General features: G+C 42.1%; 1 protein-coding gene across 2 annotated transcripts in view; it reads right to left on the reverse strand.

Annotated features, from left to right (window-relative positions):
- The window catches only part of UPP1 (uridine phosphorylase 1), a 105,189-nt gene that overhangs the window by 71,558 nt on the left and 15,971 nt on the right, over positions 1-17,660 (reverse strand). For both annotated transcript variants that reach the window (XM_069216090.1, XM_069216098.1), the window contains one exon: positions 16,972-17,035. In XM_069216090.1, the coding sequence (XP_069072191.1) occupies positions 16,972-17,027 (56 nt within the window). In that variant the 5' untranslated portion in view covers positions 17,028-17,035. The remainder of the gene's footprint in view (positions 1-16,971; positions 17,036-17,660) is intronic.

Raw genomic sequence — 17,660 nt, forward strand, 5'->3', positions numbered from 1 at the left:
GCAGTTCTCTGGACAGGCGTGCGGTGCAGCTCCCATGCCCTGCCTATTTAGAAATGGTAACAATGGTCTACCACTGTAATGCAATGACTCTTCAAAGTCCAGGCACTGTAATTGAAGCACTATGTAGGTGGAAAAGATACCTAATGCACCAATGAAATCGCAGTGGTCCATATATATGCTGCACTTGTGGGCGATACAAAAAGTAAACAACACTGTCAACAAGGAATGGCTAAAGGAGGAGGAACCAAAGCAACCATAGGCTGGTGCAAATATCCTTTGAATGCATTTGTCTTTCTGCAGGCCAAAAGCTCTGGCAGATAACAAAATCTGTCTGTAACCATACCTAAAAAACATTGATCATTTTAATGTGAAACCATTTTTCAAGTTCATTCTCTCTCTAAAACAGAATAGTGGAATTAAAGCATTTACACTTTTGGGTACGATCACCCAGCGAGTTAAACACTTAGGGGCATACGTACAAGAAAGTGGTGCATCACTACCGATATGCCACTTTTCTTGCGTCACTCCTGCCCCACCTAACAACACCATGGTTGCACCGTATTTAAATAGTGGTTGTTAGGACAATAGCTTCAAAATTTTTACACTATTGTTGCGCTTTGCTGCACTAGCATCACAAATGTTGATGCTAGAGCAACAAAGCACAGGGAGGCATATTGATTAAAATGGGTGCATCATTTTAAATCTTGCTACAAGGCATGGAAATTATGGAAACAATGGGGCAGTGAAATGTTGTAAATTTCACTACCCCATTTTTCAGGCCTCTCTGTGTCGGAACGCCCCCATTCATACATTATGCCTGGCGCACGCAGAATGTGGCACAGGGGTTTACAAAGTGGTGCAATGCAAGCATTGTGCCACTTTGGAAATATGGCACGGGAAAAAGGCCTCCTTAACACCACCTTAGAGTAAAAAATGATGCTAGGTTCGCGCAATGTGGCTCTAAGGGCTTGTAAATATGCCCCTTACCGCTTAGAACTGAGAAACACTGCAATGACTATGGAGGCAGGTTTTGAAGATCCATTGTTCAAAATGTGCTTGAGGAACAGTTTTGAATTTGATTAATCCATTGGGCTTTCAAGGCCAGTTTTGCACAGTCAAATTTTTTTTAATTCAGGCAGAGCAGCATTTATGCAGATACTTATAGGTCATTCGCACAAGCACTCATTTTTGGAGACCAGGACTTATTTCACATCAGCAGACTTGGAACCAAAGCAAGAGATAGAAAGGAAGAAAAGGGGGAAGGCGGAAGAGGGTGACTGAACAACAGTGACAAAAGCAGGAAGCAGGAATGACAAAGAGTCAGCAAGAGTGAGACTCAGAGACATGAAGTGTTGAATAGTGGAAGAAAGAGGTTTGAAGTGAAATCAGGATTATGCTAATCGCAAAGCCAGAATTCCCAGTACTGTTGGCATGCTTCTAAAAACGTTTGTGCCCTGTAGTTTGTTTTCCCAAATTAAGATTGAGGCAGAGTTTTGAAAAGGGTTAATAGCTGTTAACCATGAGATATCATCAGGTGTTGAAAAATGTGTGGTATCCCATCCATGACTTTTGCCAATTGCTGAATAGATGTTGATGGTTTTGCAACATCATTATTTTGAGACTTATTTATGGTTTTGAAGGATGTACTGTGTTCTATCAGATCAGTGAAGGATTGTACTCTACTGCCCTGGTGCATTACAGCTCACCATATTTAGAGGTCTCCTCCAGGGAGGTGGAGATCTATGTATCTTTTGCAGAGCAGCAGCCACTGTGGCTCAGTTGAAGGCACAGAGATCTACTCTGCGGGTGCCATGCTCAATGCCCCCACACAGCAAACTTTTTTGCTTTTCAAAAACAAACTCCCAAAGCAAGAGCTTGTTGTTGAATAACAAATAATGACTGGCCTTGATGCAATGGGAGTCTTTTCCCAGCATGTGCCAGTCATTATTTCTACCTCCTGTTCAGCAATGCGTGGTGGTACCGAACAGTAAAGAATATACATCAATATGTCTGCCCTCAATGGGGTGGATGGTCTGAGGAACGGTGACCCAAGGCCCAGTATTCAGTGGACCATCAGTCAAAGGTTTCCGCAGGCAGAGCCAGCATGGTCAATGCCATTGGAAAATCTTGCAGTCCGGTACTACAAATTTGGAAAACAGGGTACATATCACGTTTTTGGTGGTGTACCTGTTCGGCAAACTTTAAATAAGTCTCTTAGGGCCAGATGTAGGAAGCCGTTTGCATGGTGCAAACTGCGAAAATCGCAGTTTGTGCCAATGCAAACAGCCTTCTGCGATGCACATTCACAATTTGCGAGTCGGTACCGACTCGCAAATTGTGAATGCAACTCGCAAATAGGAAGGGGTGTTCCCTTCCTATTTGCGACTCGCATCACAATGCAGAATTGCTTTGTGACCGCGAATGCGGTCGCAAAGCAATTCGCAGTTACCACCAGTGACACACTGGTGGTAACTCATTCGCAAAAGGGAAGGGGTCCCCATCGGGCCCCTTCCCCTTTGTGAATGTTGCCAAAAAGTTTTTTTCAGAGCAGGCAGTAGTCCAATGGACCACTGCCTACACTGAAAAAACGAAACCAAATGGTTTCGTTTTTTTTTTTATTTTGCAACTCGTTTTCCTTTAAGGAAAACGGACTGCAACACAAAAAAAAACTGCTTTATTGAAAAAGCAGTCACAGACATGGAAGTCTACTGACTTCAGCAGGCCACCATCCCTGTGAGTGCAGGGACTCGCTATGGGGTCGCAAAATGCGACCCACCTCATTAATATTTATGAGGTGGGTCTTTGTGACCCCATAGCGAGTCGCAGACGGTGTCTGAGACACCGTTCTGCATCAGGATTTGTGATTCTGAAATTGCGAGTCGCACCGACTCGCAATTTCAGAATTGCAAATTATGACCTTGCTACATCTGGCCCTTAGTGTTTTCAATCTGCCTCTGAGTTTCATTGATGTCCTGTATAGACTACATTACAACAGTGCAGGTGCCCATATCAAGTTATTTACTTATTTTAACTAGTTTTCAGTAGCACTACTGCGCCAAGTAGATATTAACGTGCTTTACAGAGAACATAGAGCACAATGCAATTGGACAGTCAGCAAGGAGAGAAATTTAAAATGATAATTTTTTTAGTAAAAATACAACATTAGATATGGTCGAGCTGTAAGAGATGTATTTTGAGGACTTCCTTAAAGGTGGTTCCATGCATATGAGGATTTGAATCTCATTGTTTCTAACTGGAAAAAGTTCCAAGTTTGTAAGGTCTGCTGGTTTTATACGTGAGGCAACATATTTTGAATTTGGTCTATGTCTCCATGGTAATTCAATGTAGCTGTTTAGGTATTATTGAGATATGAACATAATTCCGTGTGGAAGAGAAAAGTCTTGCTATTGTACAGAGAACATCTTTGAGCAGAGTAAATTATCATTGACGTATTCCCACTAGAATGGCATTGCCAAAGCCCAGAAGTGACATGATTAGGGTATTAGCTGCTGCTTTTACTTGAGAGCAAGTTAACAAGTGGTTGATTTTTTTAGAGAATGGAAGTGGAACTTAAAAAACTGAGCAACTTGGTTGATGCAAAGTTCATGTCCGGTGTAAAGCCCAAGGATTTAGATGTTGAGCCAACTTGGGATGGGGGTGGGGGGAATCAACCTTGAGTTCGCTCAGGGACACGAAGGCTGAACATATTTTAAAGTTATATAATGCATCTTTTAGAGTCTCCTGCTCCCCAGCAACAAAGCTGTTTTGAGTTGTTTGTTATAATTAGATACCTTCGTATTGTAGCTATCTATGATTGTCACAAAAAGCTACTTCCTACAACATTTTTATTTAGCATAGTCCGCTTCTAGGGCCCAGGTTAACTCAACTCGATAATTGGTTTGCATTAGAATAATGTTTTCTATCAGCATGGAAAGTTTCAGGCTTACTACACTGATTTCAATATAGACGTACATGCAAATGATAAATCAGACTAAAAAACGAGATCCATATTTCTAACTTTGTGAGAAGTGGATGATGGTGGGGAGATCCCACATATTTAAGACATTCAATGGAAACAGGTCATGGTCTGACCTTCCTAATATCAGGCTCTCTGATTTTGCTCTTTTCTGCAAGATAAAATATACTTCTATCCACCGTAATTGGTGGTTTGAGCCTTTTACTGATGTTTGTGTAATTACCAGAATTGCTGTTTAATCGGATTGAAAATGTACATGAGTGTCTAGTACGTGTGCTTGTGGAGGCAAATAAATGTATTATGGTAGTGATTTGGCGGGGGTGCTGACAGACACCAAGTCATCCTCCAAAGTGATTCCGATGTTCCAATACACTCTTGCTGGCTTTAGTTGTGGTGGAAGGTGCGAATCCATTGGAAAGATATTTTGATGCACTTTACCATTCATGGGTCTTTTCAGTAGGATTACCTGGTCCACAGCATCACAGGCGGACTAAAGATCAAAGAGTACCAGGACCTCCTGAGTCTCTTCATCCAGTCAGAGCTTCCCTTTTGTTGCAAGTCTGGTGTCTGTTCTCATGTTGGCCTGTAGCCTGATTGAGCTTGAGGGGGAAATTGTTAGGCTCAATATATTCTTTAAATTTGCCACCTCTTTCTCTAATATTTTGTTGAGATAATGCCAATTGGAAATTGGCTGACAATGTCCTAGATCTCGTGGGTTGCTATAGGTTACTTCATGCGCTAAATGCCTGTGTGTTTTCATTAGGAACACTATCCTTTCTTGGGATGTGTTCATCATGCTTGAGTTGTCAGACACGATAACAGAGAAGCAGTTTTATCTGAGCTGCATGGCACAGTTCAGTCTTCAAGCCTGAAACATTAATCTTCAGGCAAGATTCAGTACCTGACTTCCATTGGTGTGAAGCAAGAGAAGGATGTCTTAGAAGGGATAGTTTGGTGAATGTGCATTGATAGTTCATCAATGAGTGAGGATGAATCCTGGATGTTTTCTATTGTAAGAATCCTAGAAGACACAGGGGCAAGTCTGATAATTTCCTGATAGATGCTGAAGATTTATTTTGTTTACTGCCTCATGGTAATTTTATGTTGTAGGCTTTTTAGGCACATGTAATGGCATTATGACAGCCCACCCTGTGCCTCTTGCAGTGTTCCAGTATCCTTTTGGAAAATTACTTGCACCACTGACATTCTAGGTTGCATTCTTTGCATTTCTGTTGAGCTGGCTTTCCACCAAAACATCTGTATGGGAATTTAGACAAGGCATTTAAGCTGAGGATGTTGATAGTTTGGTGTAAGCTTCTCAGCAGGGCCTCACGACCCGATGTGATTTGCAGGTCATTCCTCAATGGGTTGTATGGTACTTTCAAATTCTTCTTTAATTTTCATTTGTGCTTCTACATGAAGATGTTTGGGTTTTAATTTCATGGTTGAATCTCTTATGTTCTTATGTGGTGTAGGCTGGTAGAAAATGTTTGAAAGCGAGAGCCTGTGAATAGAGAAAGACTCAACCATATATGGGATTGCACCACGAGGTGTGTCGTTTTGATATGGAAGATGAGCATAACAACTAAAGTGTGAACTGCCAAATACATTAATCCACGAGCTATGTGTCCCCTTAGCGTCTTGGTTTCCAATTATATCTGGTGCAGGTTCTGGGTCAGGTTGAACTCTTCAGATGCTAAAGTAACCAACCAGTAAGATTTTCAGAGCTTTGATCTTCAGATACAAGGCCATGCCGAAGGTGGGATCTTAACCTGGGGGGTGGCATATCACAGCTGTAATCAAAGGACTATTCAGATGTATTGATGCCACGCATTCAAGCAATCTGCAGAACAGATCAGAGCAGCCCTCCTCTTTTCTTTAAGCTTACCCTTTTTTTTGTGAAATGATTTAAAACCAGGGATCATCAGATCATCCAGGTTGGTACCTGAACTCTCTGAACTAGGTTATTCCTACGGGCTGAGCGTGTGATGAAGCGGCACATTGTTATGAAGAGGTGCTTAGCCTCGAGGGAGGGAGACCTGGTTGACATTGTAGGGAGTGTTGCACAGGCACGCCAGGTGACTGATGTAAGGCGTCTGTTAAACAACTGCCACAAGGAAAAAACGATTAAATAATTTACTTAGGCAAATTATATTGAGCAACACAAGTGCATTATGTCATTTGTAATCATACATCACAAAGAAACTAAGGCGTAAACGCATTCCCACGGCTCTGTGTTTAATGTGCTTGCAGTGTGTTGTCTTTTCACTCTTTCCATCTCCTACAATAAATCACGAAAGAGACTAAAATTAAAGGCATACAAACGGCAAATGGCCGTTCAAATACTTTGCTTGAACAGCCTGCTTCCCAAAAGTAAGAATGCTTATACTAATTGATGACAGCCTCATTGGACCAAAAATAGTATGAAATGAACGGCCCACAGGAGGAGCTTTGCCAACAGCAAGCTTTTTCATCTTCGGTAGTTTTACCAGCTATATGTGGAGACAAAGAAAGCTTAGCAGCGGATCTACAATTCAAAAGAAATTATGTGCCTTGTCTGTATGTATGCATATCCGGCGATGCTAAAATAGCAAAGGGAAATTAGTATGGAGCAGTCACAAGTGGTTTCCTCACTTACGAGGCACAAGCGGCACACTGTGGCACTGGAGCGGCACACTGCGCCCCGGAGCATCAAGTTTTTTTGACGCTCTGGTGGCGCAGTGTGCCGGCCCATATTTACAAGGCCACTCAAAGCCACCTTGTGTAGCTTTTCATGGCCTTGTAAATATGGCCCCCTTTCACGCATAACACTGCAGGAAAGAGGCATTCCATGGGTGTTGCTTGGGGTGTTCCCACACAACACCCATGGAACCTGAAGGAATCTGAAGCATTCCCAGATTTACAAGTCGTAGCTTCCTATGCCAACTCACGGGTGGCATAAGAGTGATGCAACATAGAGAAATATTCATTTTTCTCCCTGTATTTGCCTCTTGTGATTGCTTTTTTGCAGGAAGGCGCCCCTTCCTGCACAAAACAATCATCCCCACAACACAGGCACCCTTGCACTTTCCCGGTGGCGCAGAGCAGCACAGCAAGGCACCTGCTGCACCTCCCTGTACCAAGGTCCTTGCAAATGAGGACCCTATTCTCAACTCCACTCTTCGTCAAGTAAACTTCTTTCAGGCAGTGCACAGCAGAATGGATTCTCAAAGGATTCTGAGGAACCAACACAGAATGCCTAGTCCCATTATCCTCCTTTCATCTGGTTCTGCAGAGCCACAGAGTGACTTTTCAGCACATACATAGTATTGTGACAGGTTTTATTCACAAGAGGGATACTGGAGGAAGCTGTTGCAAACAGGTCCTATAACACCCACACCCACTGCACGTTTTTGGGCATTTGTATATAGGAGGGGGCAGAGAACAAAAAATAGTAAAGGAGATGGTGTTTGTGAAGTCACAGAACAGACAACTTAAAAGATGCTGTGCAGTTGCTGTACAGATGAGGGAACTAAGGGCCAGGTGTCCAAATAATTTTTATGGTCATTTTTATGTCCAATTCGCAGAAGCAGGCCATTTGCGTCTGGAAAAACGCTACTACAAATGTACAAATGCAAAATGCGATTCAGTAATTTGTTACTGAATCTCAATTTGCATTTGCAATTCGGTATTTGGAAGGGGCGTGTTTTGGAAAACCCTTCTAAACACCGAATCGGATTGGCATGTATTACTGTTTTGCGACTGAATTCCAGTTGCAAAACAGTAATACTTTACCACCATTTTAAAAGTGGTGGTAATCCATTTGCAAATGGGAAGGGGTCTCCTAGGGACACCTTACCCTTTGAGAATATTGAAAAAAAATCTTTAAGAGCAGGCAGTGGTCCCACAACCTACCTCATTAATATTTATGAGGTAGGTAGATTTGCAACCCAATAGGATTCTTTAAATGAAATAAATTAGTTTTATACTTTAAGAATACCAATTTCCTAATTGCGATTTCCAGAAAATCGCAATTAGGAATCGCTATTCCTAATGTTAGAACATCTGTCCCTAAGCTCCCAAGCAGTTAACTGGTATTAACCAGATGATGTTCCAGTACAGGTTTCCAGCCTCAATGTGCTGCTGAAATTCGGCCACAAAACAGTAATACATACCATACTGTTTCAGTATTTGGAAGGGATGCCCTAAACATGCCCCTTACAAATACCGAATTGCAAATGCAAAATGGGATTCAGTAACAAGTTACTGAATCGCATTTTGTACATTTGTAAAACAATTTTTCGGGTCGCAAATGGCCCATTTGTGAGAATCGGGCCATTTGCGACCAGAAAAATGCTTTATACAAATAGCCCATGGTCCCTACATTTTTATCATATAATTCAGTCTCTAAGTGCAAATTAGAGGAGGGTGAGTGCCTAAGTTATGGGAGACTGTAGACACCTTCCCCTTGATAATACCACATATGCCCTTCTACATTATTTCAGGTGCCCTTACTGGTTCCTCTAGTACATTTTAAAGGGACAGTAGTCGCTATGAGTCAAGCAGAGTGGGATATGCTTTGGGGAACTTCCAATCCAGCAGACTCAAGCCCTCTGCACTCTGGTTGGGAAGGAACATAAACACCTGAAGATCACATCCCAGTGGTGTCAAAATGAGAGGCCAGTGGGCTGAAAGAATACGGGGTTGGAGGGCGTTTTTTAAATTTGGGCATGCTGTGTTGACAAGCATTTGCACAATAAAGCCACGCCAATTGGCTGTGCCAGTGCTCATTAAGTATGATCTGTGGAAGGGATCCCTGTGAAAATGATGCTTACCAGCCCTACAGGTACAGCTCTTGCAAACAGGTTCAACAGCAGCTTTGCCATAAAGAAAACTGGTGCGTAAGAAAAATAAGAGCGCGCCCTTTACTGGACATTGTGCTGTAATTGATACCATGGATAGCATGTGACCTGCCCCTATTTATTACAGTTTATGAAGGCACTGAAAGAGCCGTTGTTGTCTTTATTTAGCAACATTTGGAGGGCAAACACGCCTAGTTTCTGAAAACTAGGATTAGCGCGGCAAAGTAAGGGTTCTGAGGTACCTAACTGAGGAATGTCAGACTACCAGTCCATAAATTAACACTTTTATCATAAATACAATGTATATGTATAAAGCCACCTTCAATCTGAGGGGCATCTTCCTGCTGAAGTCACAGATGTTTATTATTACCCAACTCAATAGTACACATTTTATTGATCTGGGAGAATGAAAAGCTGAGAGGACCCACTCTGATTCAAACCTCTGACAAACTTGTCAAACACAGATCGCTGAAGAAGATGCATTAGTCCCCTGAGCCACCAGGATTCTGAATTTGCTATTTTGCACTGTTTGATAGTTAGCTTCTAGTGTGGGGGTAGATTTTCAGGTTTGAGGGTTTTTCAGGATGCCTAGTATGGCTAAGTAAAGTAAATGAACATTCCCAATGTTTATTTATCTTACCTGACACGTTTTGAATATCAGCTTGTCCAATAACACTAGTAAAGAGAAAAAAACGAGCCTAGGCACCAATGATGTGGCAATATCTGTTATTCCATTGGGATCTGGACAATCTGCTGGGAGGGACCTCAAAAGGTGAAATGCCAAGCGATTAATTGAATTGTGTGCATCTATTATTCCTTACTCAAACTTAGATTTAGAACACAGAATTTCAAATGATGACGCTTTTAGTAAATTTGTATACGGCTACGTTTAGCTTAGAAAATGTATCTTTAAGAGGATGAGAAAGAAAACGAGACAACCCTGGCTCTGATCAAATGTAAGGTGTATGTACTCAAAATATATACTTTATCTCTGTGTCTTGTACTGCAGCTGATTCAAGCAGTGTTTGTTGTTCAGCTGTGAGTATAAATACTTAAAACGTCTTGTCACACTAAGCGCTTGTTTACCCTTCTCTAGATTAGGGGTAGACAGAACTCGCAGAGTTTTACTCCACGGGGTTACCTGTTAAAAACTGCAGACTCCATGGAGTTCCACCTACCCCTATTAAAAACCTTGTATAAAAGCCATCACACCTATGGTGCAGGGGTTCTTCCCATTCATTTACACATACAGAGATTTAGTTAATCTGTGTTACATTCACATTGGAGAGTGATTGCACTTCCACTCACCCACTGTTATCAGGTGCTCGAAGCAGCGTCACTGCAGTTCAACATCCATCCAGATGTGCAGTGTTTTAGGAAGGGCCTGCATAGAATGTCCTTGCCCCAGCAGGGTGCTGCCAACCCATTTCTCGAAGGTTTGAGACCTGTTTTAATGGATGCTTGCAGAGACATCTCCTCTGAACTGCTCCGAGTTGCGCAAGAAACTGTCTCAAACAGAGCGAGGGCAATCGCTCATTTGACTGCATGTGCTGATAAAAGTACCCATCGGAAATGCCCGCGACGTTGAAGGCACGATCCAGAACACATTGTTTCTATGGCTTTCCCATAGATATTCAGGAAAGATGCCATTTCACAGAACAATGTTGTGAATCGATCCAGCAATGCAATCCGCGTCCCTTCACGTCTTCTGCTCGCCCGCTCCTGGCGGAGACCCCAGGGTGACTTTCACTCGCTTTGCCATCTCTCTGCCCTGTGAGATACAACTATTTAGGAAACAACACATTCACACACAACGGGTCAAATGTACATACATTAGAAATTGTGAGTTCCTAATTGCGATTCCATGTGAATCGCAATTAGGAAATTGCAATTTCAAATGTACGTCCTTCTACTGAGATTCATTTGCACTTCCCAGTGGGTTGCAAACGGACCTACCTCATGAATATTTAAGAGGTAGACATCGATTTGCGACCCACTGGGAATCGCAAAAAACACAAGGATGATGGCCTACTGGGGTCAGCAGATCACCATGTCTGCGACTGCTTTTCAATAAAGCAAGCTTTTGTTTTTTAATATGCAGCCCATTTTCCTTAAGGAAAAATGGTAAGTGTTTAAAAAAGAAAATTCAAAGTTTTCTTTTCATTTTTAAAGAGTAGGCAGTGGTCCGTAGGACCACTACCTGCTCTTAAAATATGATTTGACAGAAATTCACAAAGGGGAAGGGGGCCCTTTGGATCCCCTTCCCATTTGCAAATAGGTTACCACCAATTTGAAGTTGGTATTAAGCTGTAAATGTTTTTGTGCGCGTATTTCGGTCACAAACATTCAAACATACCACTGCGATTCAGTATCACAAAGTCAAATTGCGATTCGGTAACAAGTTACCAAATCACAATTTTGCATTGGTACATACCAAAAAGCTTTTTAGCTGTCGCAAACAGCCCGATTCTGCAAATCAGATAGCTTGTGGTTGCTAAAAAGCTTTGTACATCTGGCCCAACGTTCCTTCTACAGCTCCTCCCTAACCTCTCTTTGTTCTTTGTTGGTACCTCTTTCCCATCTCTCCTGAAGCCCTTTACCCTTTCCCATCTCTCTAAAGCGATTATAGTATGGCATAATGTGCTATACGTATAGGCACATATATAGAGTACACTGTTAACAATAAATTATGTACATAGATTGTCAGTGACTAATTGACTTGATTTTGTAAACCTTTAAATGGCGCTGCTTAGTATACCATTATGAAGTGCACAGAATATGCGACTAAGCTATCGACACCCATGTATTAAAGTGCAAGTCACATTTGCATGTTAAATCTTTCAAGTGCCAAATTGCTTGCTTGAACACATGAATCCACACCAATGGCTGACGCATTCAAAGAACCCAGGCCTCAGTATACACTTAGGGGCATATTTATAAGCCCCTAGTGCCACCTTGCGTCACATTAACGTAATTATTTTTGATGTCAATGTGGCTCAATGAGGTCAAAATTCCTGCTCCATATTTACAGAGTGGCACAATGCATGCATTGCGCCACACTGTAAGGCTTTGCGCTAAATTATACCTGCGCCAGACATAATGTATGCATAGGGGGCGTTCTCCTGTTAGGGAGCCGGAAAAATGGCGTAAGGAAATCTATAAGGATTTTGAGCACAATTTTCTACCGCACTTTTAACACCTGCTCAAGAGCAGGTGTTAAAAGGGGGCTTCCATTCTTTAGAATAGGGCCCTATGTACTCTGCAGGAGTAGCGCCAATATTTTGGCGCTACTCCTGCAGAGTACATCAATAGCGTCATGAGAATTTTAAATACGGTGCACACATGGTGGCGCTAGGGGGGTGCTAAGGGGCGCAGGGAAAGTGGCGCTGAACTCAGTGCAGCGCAACCTTCCAAAAATCTCCCCCTTAATGTGAAACCTCTCAACCCTAGAAGAAACAACTTTGCCTTAAATCATGATGACAGAGTTTTCAAGCAGAAGTAGTTTACTAATGTCAGTTTGCCATGCCCCGTGTTAAGTATCCATACCAAGTCTCAATGCCCTGAAATGTGTGCCTGTCACTCATCATCAAAAAAAGCCTGCACCACTTTGCTTACTGGAAGAGCGCTTTCAGTTGTCTCTTTCCCCCTACACTTGCTGTGAAGCTAGAATTAAGAAGCGAGATTTTCACAAATAACTGAACTTGCCTCCAAGCGCCTCTGTGCTAACCTTGCGGCTTTGAGCAATTTCAGTGAGATATCGCACGGACAAGCATTTGGAAAGCATTCTTATTCCTACTTCCATGTGAAATTTCAGGTTAGAAACAAATGCTCTACCCCGGAACAAGCATCCCAGTCATCGGAAAGGAAATTGCCCTCCACTTTTGCCCTGGAAGAGACCATACCAGAAGCAATCACCACCCATGCACAAGTTGCGTTTTTTTTTAGCACTAAATCCTTTTCAGTAGTGCTGATTAATTAATTCCGTCGGAATTTATTATTCATTCCACATTACAGGAGTAAGGCAGAATTACAATTGTTTTCCAATTCTACTGGCAGAAGTAATAATTTTGCCCACCCCTACTCTGGATGTCACTGCCAATGCTCCCATTTGTACAGCCAGAGAAGGAAACTACGTTTTGCTGATTCTACACGTGGTAGTTTTCTGGTTGCATGTTGGTGCTGTGTTGCGCATCTTAACGGTCATAGAAACTGAGAGATGGAGATGCAGCCAGCAGAAGTAGGGTGCGGTGATTGCCTAGCTGTCCAGGTGGGCTAGTGAAGGATTTTGCAGTAAGACCTAGCAGCAGAAGGCATGGTCTCGGTCAGAGTGCCCAGAAGTAGTACACTAGGTGGTGACTGAAAGAGGAAGCATTTATATGCAGCTCAGTTACCATGTGGATCTGGCCATTTCAGGCATCCACAGCAGGCTCCTTTTCAGCAACCTATACAGGTTGAAGCTGTAAGAGCTGCTACTCTTTTGTGGTACTATCTCCATGCTAACCTCAGGGCCCAACCCACCCTCTCATCATTTCTGCAAAATCTAAAAACGCACCTCTTCAGATTGCATTTATTCCAAAAGCCCAATAAGTGTCTTTGAGATTCCATAATCCCCACTAATACCGCTCTCTCCTCCTAGTTTCCCTTTCTGGTCTCCTGCTCTGCTTACTATGTTGTTCTCTTGGTCTCTCCCTTTCTCTTGGAGTTGGAAGTGCTTGCTGTACCCCTCTATTCTGTAAACGTGCCCCCTCTAACTTTTCTCTACCCCTGCTCTCCACCATGCTTCGTCTTCAGCTGCCTACGCTCACTGTCTCTTTCATAGCCTAACTTTCAAATTGTTTTTCTTCCTCAGACCTGCTCCTGATTCCTAGATGTACACCTTGTCCCAGCTATGTAAACTGCCTCTCCCTCCTCAGTTCCAAGCCTTGTGCCTTGCACTGTCCCATCTCCTGGACTCCCCTTATCTTTGATTCTGGTCTATATCCATTTCTAACCCCATGTTGCTGTTTCAAGTTCTCTCGCACTTTCCACTAAGTGCAACTTCCTGTACTCCTATGGCCCTTGATTCATCTACCATCCAACTTCCGTGTTATGATCTGATAGGTCTTTTGCAGTCTCCCTCCTCCTTGAGGTCAGGTCATTTGTCCTGGTTTTCTCTAGGCTCCATCTTCCTCCCTCACCACTGATCCCTCCTCCTGAGTTCATTCATTACACACAGTTTCTTAGTTGCTTCTTGTCAGCTCATTTTAGCTATATCTTCTCTCTCTCCACGTTTTTCCCTCTCACCCTTCCTCTCCTTGAAAATGTATCTTTAATTGCATAATGTTACCTTACTCGTTCATACAGATTTTATAATTTGGTGTAAGAAGATATTGCCATTGTTTGTATTTTAGTGTAAAGCTCCTTTATTGTTTACAGTATAAGACCGGTATATAAAACGTTTAAATAAATAAATAGGATTGTCAATAAAGGAATACCACAAGGCAATCATTAGCAAAATACTCAGAAATGTTTGGTGGGCCACATGCTTAATCCCCATGAGCCATTACAAACTCACATTCCATGTTAGGAGACAGATATGAGTCATAATCACCTCATAAATGTTACACAAGGCCACAAGATAACTTTCCCCTTCGCCCATAGCTAAGAACCCCCTGGCCCTGCACCCTAGCCTGTTCACAAAACTTGCGATTACTTCATTCACAGGGTTCCAAAGGCGAGACCTATTGGCTCAGCCAATGCTTGTGATTTATTTGATCAGTCTTGCCACTACTTTTGTCACTCAATCATAACCATTAAGTATACTTCCTTTAAAAAAATCTATTACCACTCAAACGGTATATGATGCTTGGTACTATTGTTACAGCATGGCTCGGGGAAATGCTTATCTCTGCAAATAGATATCCAACTTCTTGGATGCAAAAAAATCACTTATTTCCACATGTTTGCTTCACATTGTAAAGCTGAAGGAGTTGCAAAGAGTGATTCCATGTGTCAGTCTCCTGACCAGGATGAACGATTATTGCAGATGTATAGTTAGCAATCATTGATTTAAATGTTGACTGTTAACATTTGCAGTGATTTTCAGGCTGCAGGTTTAAATACTGGAAAAGCAAACTTAGGGGCATATTTAATAGCCCCTTTGTGTCATGCAAGAGTGATGCAACATGAAAAGTGAGATTCATAAAACCATGCAAGGTCACCTTGCGGGGTCCTGCGTGGCTTCCTAAATCTTGAGTAATGTAACAGCACAAATCGCTGTGTTGCATTACTCTGCCCCAGTGAGGCGTTTCTATGGGAGTTGCATGGGTGTTCCCATGCACTTCCATGATTTTTTATGCATTCTCAAATTTATAAGAACAGGTAACCTGGGAATGTGCTAATAAGATACGTCAACCCAGGAGAGGCTTAATGAGAAGAAATATCTTTATTCTCCTTGTTTTTTCCTCAACACACATAGATAGAGGAAAAAGCCTGCTTCCTGCACAAATATAATCCTGCATGGAAGAGTGCCTGCATTGGCCCTAGGCAGCCCATTGTGCACCAGCACAAGGAAAAGGACAGGAATGCGCTGTATAGCCTTAAATATGGTGCATTTCTGACCTTACCCAGTGACGCAGTGCAGCGCAGCAAGGTGACTGGCTGCCCTGCACTGTGCCACTTTGTCATAAATATGCCCCTAAGTCCTCCATTCCTCTCAGGTTGGTAAATTGAGTACTTTTAAATTGATTAAGGGTAACACTTATTGATTACTGTGCTTAGAAATGCTGGACTTTTTAAAGAAGATCTATGTAAAAAACAAACTATTATTAAGTATGCTCCCACACAGGGAACATGTTCACCACACCACAACAACCATGCAGGCTCAAACTCACAACAGACAATTACAAATTAAACATCCCAAATCGACTTTCTGGATCACAAAATAGCAATATGATGCCACAAAGTTTGCAGTTACATTTGCTACAATCAGTGCTTAATTTTTGCCAGTGTTTGCTTGTGCTCCACACTGGCACTTATTTACAAACACCAGCAATTTATTATGACAGTCCACCACTCGGTAGCACTGTCTGACTTTGTTAATAGACCAGCAAAGTGTTTCACTTTTCCATTTATTTAGAGAAACATAATAAACTAGCACGTTTGATCCATTCTTACAACTTGTGGTGACTTGAAATGGAGCAAAATGTTACACTTGCATCAGTGTGGTGGTGAGCTCTGGAACTGCCATTTGGCAGACCCAGCCGAGGCAGTGGGTGACGTTAGCCCAGTGACTTCCTGAGAAATACGCTTGGCCCTGGCACTTACTGTTTTTTTTACTAATTAAGCACTGGCTACAACCACTTCTTAACATAACATAAACTGTGAAGACTGGAGAAGACTACAGCATAAGGTTGCAGGGGATATATTTCAATATATGTAGAGGCACACTATAAAGGCTGCCTGTTCCTGGTTTCAAAATACAATTTTCTTTCTAGTTATATAATGCATTTTAATAGTATGGAATAGCCTTGCTCCTGTAAACGAGATCTGTTGAAAGAAGAATTCAGTTGTTCAGAACTATGAGTAATACAGTTCTTGCATAACACCATTGTGTGATGTATGCCAATTAGGGGTAGTTAAGGGAAGCAACCACTCTCCCGGGTGCCCTTTGCTACCCTTGGCTCTGCCCTTGCTACCAGCACTCTCAGGGGTCTTGCAAGCAACAGCAGGAAAAGTAAGTAGTGATTTAAGAGTCCTCTTCTGGAGTTTCAACTCCATGTTTTTTTCTTTCTAGCACCACAGCAGCGAACAGAGGGTGTTGGGTGGCAAGTGGGGGGACAAGGAGACAACCCTGTAATGTCATTGGGGAACAAATAGTTTATGATGTCACTTCCGCTACCTCCAGCATCAACGTCCATTCATTGTGTCCTATGTAGCCATATTTCACCTACGTTCTAGAGTGATTGATCAATCATCAGTCTGGTGAAAATACATTTGTACCGTAAGTACACAATGTGCTCTTTCAGCTCTCATATTGCCGGACACCTCTTTGTGACCTCAAGCCCCCAGTGAGCGGATGCTGAATAAGCCTCGGAAAAAAACGTTTTGTTAGCTCGAGCAGCCTTTTTATTTTACAAAGGTCTAGTTGAGGCCACATTTTATTTTCACACTTACTTGGCAGAAGATCTCTCATCCTCAGATTTCTTCTCCGCTGTGGTACCCGGCGCCATTTTATAACCTTTGGGGAGAGAAAAGATGCAATTAAAAAACACGGCACAAAAAATATGTACTAAAAAAAAAACATCATCTCTTTGTTGAATGATTCCATGACCACAGGCTTGATTCAGAGTTTGGATGACCTTAATCCAACAGAAACATGAGGATATCCCGACTGCCTTATTGTAAGTGCCATAGCATAAATGCCTTTGTAATAATGCAGACAGGATATGCGTTGTGCATGTGATGGAGAAACTTGCCCGTCAAACTCTAAATCAGATCCTGTGCATTTAGAGTATCACCCAGTTAAGTAGAAATGCCTATATCACTATTTGGCCATGTTCAGGTTAATGTCAATTTGTTGTCAAAGCCGCTGATCACTCGCAAAAGCAACAAAAAGCTTTCACAGACGGGTACTTTAAAATAAGAAAAAGCATGCCACGGATAAAGAGGATGCAATCATTAACATTCGAATTTTAATTTTGTTGTAAGTACCATATATCATTTGATTTGTCAATTCCCTTCTCTATTTATCCCAATTTCTTTGCATATTGAAAAATCGATGTACCGGTCAGTTGTCATTGCCACGTAAAATCACGTACTCTAGGGAAACACGTGGTGTGGGTGTATTGAATGCTTTCTGTTTA

Source organism: Pleurodeles waltl, chromosome 2_1 (genome assembly GCF_031143425.1).
Source record: "Pleurodeles waltl isolate 20211129_DDA chromosome 2_1, aPleWal1.hap1.20221129, whole genome shotgun sequence".
Classification (NCBI taxonomy): domain Eukaryota; kingdom Metazoa; phylum Chordata; class Amphibia; order Caudata; family Salamandridae; genus Pleurodeles; species Pleurodeles waltl.